Below are 4,862 nucleotides of genomic sequence, written 5' to 3' on the forward strand. Positions count from 1 at the left end.
CTGATCAGCTGATTTGGCAGGGTTGCTTTTCTTGCTTCTCAAAAGTAACGGGTGATTTTTTAAGAGCTTGATACCTTTTTTTTTAAAAAAAACGCATAAAATTTGCAAAATCTCATCGGTTCTTTATTTGAAACGTTAGATTGGTCCATGACATTTACTTTTTGAAGATAATTTCATTTAAATGTTGACCGCGGCTGCGTCTTAGGTGGTCCATTCGGAAAGTCCAATTTTGGGCAACTTTTTCGAGCATTTCGGCCGGAATAGCCCGAATTTCTTCGGAAATGTTGTCTTCCAAAGCTGGAATAGTTGCTGGCTTATTTCTGTAGACTTTAGACTTGACGTAGCCCCACAAAAAATAGTCTAAAGGCGTCAAATCGCATGATTTTGCTTATTTACGAAGCCATTCAACCAGAAATGAGCCTCATCGCTGAACAAAATTTGTCGATAAAAAAGCGGATTTTCTGCCAACTTTTCACACATTCAACACATTTCGAACCGAACACTGATTTTGGTAATAAAATTCAATGATTTGCAAGCGTTGCTCGTTAGTAAGTCTATTCATGATGAAATGTCAAAGCATACTGAGCATCTTTCTCTTTGACACCATGTCTGAAATCCCACGTGATCTGTCAAATACTAATGCATGAAAATCCTAACCTCAAAAAAATCACCCATTAGTTGCTACCGATAAATGCAAATTATAACCGAGTACCTATTAAATCTAAAATATATATTTTATGAAATGGTTAACTTCGGAAGTTTTAATTAAAGCTTACATTGTCTCCAAAGGAGCTAGAATTTTTTTAAACCTAAATGAGTCTTTTAGAACAAGAGTTATGCGAAAAACTTAATTTGAGAAAACCGAAAGCATGGGTACCGACTACTTCAGATTACAATATTTTTCCATCAATATAAAATACAAAGTGACGCGGTAAATTTGTGTGAAAAGTTGCGTGCGGTATACTTCAAATTAAAAGTTTTATAGTTTTTATAGTTTTTAGCCATCAAAAGCGGAATATATCTCAGCATTAAACAGATAAGACCCGAAGATAAGTATTTTAAAAGAAAAATAAAATGAATAAAAGGACTTTTGAAAATTGCATGAGCAGGGAAAAAATGATCTTTGAATCCAATGTGAAAAGATTCAAAGAACTTATGGAATCTGACCAAGTAACAGAAAGTGTGGTAACATTAAAACAAATAGAAAGTGAAATCTGTATAAATGTTACTGATAGTGAAAATTCGGAGCGATTTTCATCCGATGAACATAGCTCCGGGGGTGAAGAAGAAGTTTTAGAGACCCCTGTAGAAAGTGTTGCTGGGGTTAATAAAATTGAAGAAATTAAATCGTGGGCTATTGAATTTAATATTTCACGAAATGCTCTAGACGGCCTATTGCAAACTTTAAATAGAATCGGAGTAAGTGATTTACCTCTTTCAGCAAAAACTCTTTTGGGGACCAGCAGGCAAAAAACGAATATATCAAAAATTCCAAACGGTGAATTTCTGTACCTAGGAGTACAAAACTATTTTTTTTGACAAAACTCTTAATTTTTTACAAAATAAGGAAGAAATTTCGATTGATGTAGGGGTTGACGGTCTTAGGTTATTTAAAAGTTCAAACCGTGTACTGTGGCCGATTCTTGGAGCACTTTCAGATTATCCTACTAAGAGCCCGTTTGTCATTGCTTGCTTCTCTGGGCATGGAAAACCCAAAGACATAAATGACTTCATGCGCGATTTTTGTGCCGAATACAAGGTTCTAAAAGAAAACGGTATTAAAGTAGGCTCCAATCAAGTTTTAAAAGCATTCAATGTTCGGGTTTTCATTTGTGCAATTAATGAAAAACTCAATTACGTATCTCAATTTGTGCCTTCTGAATTCGGTCGTATACCTAGGAGCTTAGAAGAAGTTTGCAATTGGAAGTCTACGGAATTCAGGCAATTTCTCCTTTATACAGGTATATTTGTTTTGAAAGGTAATATTAGTGATGATTCATACTACCATTTTTTATTGCTTCACAGTGGAATAAGACTTCTTTCAAATGAAAAGTCACTTAATAAAGACACAGTCGTTGCTCAAAAAAATTTTAGAAGATTTTGTCAAATTTTTTGGTAACTTATATGGCGACGAACAAGTTAGTTTTAATATTCATGGTCTGCATCACTTATCTGATTCGGTAAAAAAACTCGGTCCATTAGATTCTTATTCAGCATATAGATTTGAAAATTATATGCAATTTTTAAAAAAAATTATTAAAAGCCCAAACAACATTCTTCAGCAATTGTCTTTGAGACTTAAAGAAAGGCAGGGGTATGAATCAAGTTGCAATAATTTTGGTTCCTTTACTATCAGTGATAAAAAAGATAAAGATAGTTATTGTTTTTGTGAGAAAATTGGGCCTATTAAGGTTGTGGATGTCATAAAATCAACGGAATCGGATATAATTATTTGTAAAGCTTTTCAAAAAATCGAAAACTATTTTACTGAACCTCTTCATTCATCCACGAGTTTGGGCATAGTTGTAGCAAGTGATTTGGCCATTGAAACAGTTCAAATTGCCTTCAAAGATATAAAATATAAATATTTTTGTATTCCGTTTGGTGGCAAGTTTCTGTTAATACCCCTGCTGCACCATTTGTTTCACGATTTTTTTAACTTTACCACACATTCATAATTAACAAATTACCGATAATTATAGTTTAAGTAATTGCAAAAAATATGAAATTATTGCACATGAATTCTAGCAACTCTATTTTGGACGAGTCCTTCGTTGATGAAACCCAATTAAATGGTAAGTGAAATGCCTTAAAAGTGTACATATGCATATATATATAATTTAATGATTCTCACTTTTCAGCGAACCAGCCTGCAATTGTCAGAAGATGCTTTGATGAAACAACTTCCGACGAAGTGATGGAGGTTAGGGAGGAAAGCAGAAATGGGCAACAGAGACCCGATAATAAAGGTTTGTTTCTGCTAAAATTATCGCTAAACTTAATACGATATTATCTGCAGAGATTCTGGATGCCTTGGAAGTCATAACCCTACGTTTGGCTACGATCGAAACTAATGTAAGTAATAGCATCTCCGTTTTCATACTTATATCACATCGGCAACAGTGACATTTATCCGATAAATGCCTTTTCTTGCCATAATTTATGTTGTCAATGTTCGATATGTATGCATTTCATTAGCAAGTTGTCCTGCAAAAAAACCAGGAAATAATTAGCCGCCAAGTCGAAGAACTTGTCGAGAAGGTGAGTTTTTTTTATTACTAATAGCGTTTTCTTTTCTCGAAAAAATGCTGCATTTATTTTTCTTGTTTATTTAATGTTATACCATACTTTTATAAAAAAATAAACATTGAATAAACAAAGGAAAAACAGCCGAAACTTATTTAAATATCGCGTTCCTATGTATAAATTCATTTTCCCACCACTGTATATTTTATGTTTTAATTAATAACAAATGTTTCCCAATAGATGGTTAATAAGTCGGAAATGTTGGCAGAAAACAAAATCCTGAGAGAGTGCAAAGTGACTTTGCAAAAGATTGAACTGTCAATTGGACGTATGACTGGCGAGGTACGAGACCAAATTTTAGATGAGGTGGCGAGCATTTTTCCAATCAATTCAATTACTTCCGTCAGTGATATTGAGGACAAAATTATGAATCGTCCGGAATACGCTCAAGCAATGGTAATGAAGCTTGGTTTCTTTCAAGCTTAAAATTCTCATACCTTCCTTTCTATGCATTTTTCTATAGATAACGTACTTCCACAAATTGAAAGGAGCATCCGAAGACGTCTCTACGGTATTGAAATACATTTTCACTGACGAACTATTACTGAATTTTAATTGGGATGGCAGGTGGGAGAAACAGGCTCTTTGCAAATTAAAATTAGTCGAGATGTGTCTGCGAGGTAAATTGCGTCTACTATTGAAAGTAAATATTTGGTTATTAATATTTTCTTTTTTACTTTATGTAGATGTTTTTAAAACACAGGCGTCGTATGACTTTCAAAAGGCGGTGAAAAGGTCAATCGAGCTTAGCCATCACCGATTGAAGCAGAAAAAGTACGAGCTTAATAAATCTAAGAAATAATAGATTAATTTATGTAATTTTAAGTTTACTTTTCCTCGTATTAATAAGTTCCACATTTGAGTAATAATTTATGAAGCGGCCCCCTAAAATGTCACAAAGGTATAAGAATTAATTTTTGCATTCAACACAGATTGTATCCTAATATATTGGGCCCTATCTGCGGTTAAGCCTAGATATGTGTATATGCCAGAAATATACTTTGCAGAAGTTGAAAATCTGTTTAAAACGTTTTTCTTAATTAAACACTTAGTTAAATATTTTTCGTTAAATATTTCTGTAATTGCAATTGCTGCGAATTGAATTTCATGAAACTTTTGTGAAAATGTAAGCGTCTTGCCTATCTAAAAACTAGATATTAACTATTGAATAAGATTCCAATCGTATCAATAATTTCACGTCATTGCCTAAAATTTCCACTCGACTAGAGTATTAATACGGAAAAACTTGGCAGCACTGCATGTTGAAAAAACGTTTCTTTGCAGATAGGGCTCGATATGTTTGGATACAAACTGTATAAAATGCAAAAATTAATTCTTATATCCGTCACTTTGTGACATTTTAGGGGGCCGCTTTATAAATTAGTACTACATTTTTTTCATACAAATTTTCAAAATTTTTTTTATGTAAATGAATTCTGAATATTTTTAATTTTTGGTTCTAATATAATATATAATATAATATTTATATAAACTATAATATGAAACTTTGATTTATATGGTTTATATTATAGAATGAACTATATTTTCATAAATAA

At 32.6% G+C, this 4,862-nt stretch overlaps 1 protein-coding gene across 1 annotated transcript; it reads left to right on the forward strand.

The window, feature by feature from the left end:
* The first annotated feature begins 2,294 nt into the window (after positions 1–2,294).
* Positions 2,295–4,561, forward strand: LOC118756695. Its single transcript, XM_036491444.1, has 7 exons — positions 2,295–2,795; positions 2,862–2,969; positions 3,020–3,075; positions 3,199–3,261; positions 3,487–3,702; positions 3,770–3,926; positions 3,993–4,561. Exons 1-7 carry the CDS (start codon positions 2,723–2,725, stop codon positions 4,106–4,108), a joined length of 789 nt encoding a protein of 262 aa, XP_036347337.1. The 5' UTR covers positions 2,295–2,722; the 3' UTR covers positions 4,109–4,561.
* Positions 4,562–4,862: the final 301 nt, after the last annotated feature.

The sequence above is a fragment of the Rhagoletis pomonella genome, unplaced genomic scaffold (genome assembly GCF_013731165.1).
Source record: "Rhagoletis pomonella isolate Grant_MI unplaced genomic scaffold, Rhpom_1.0 Rhpom_scaffold_11626, whole genome shotgun sequence".
Lineage (NCBI taxonomy): Eukaryota > Metazoa > Arthropoda > Insecta > Diptera > Tephritidae > Rhagoletis > Rhagoletis pomonella.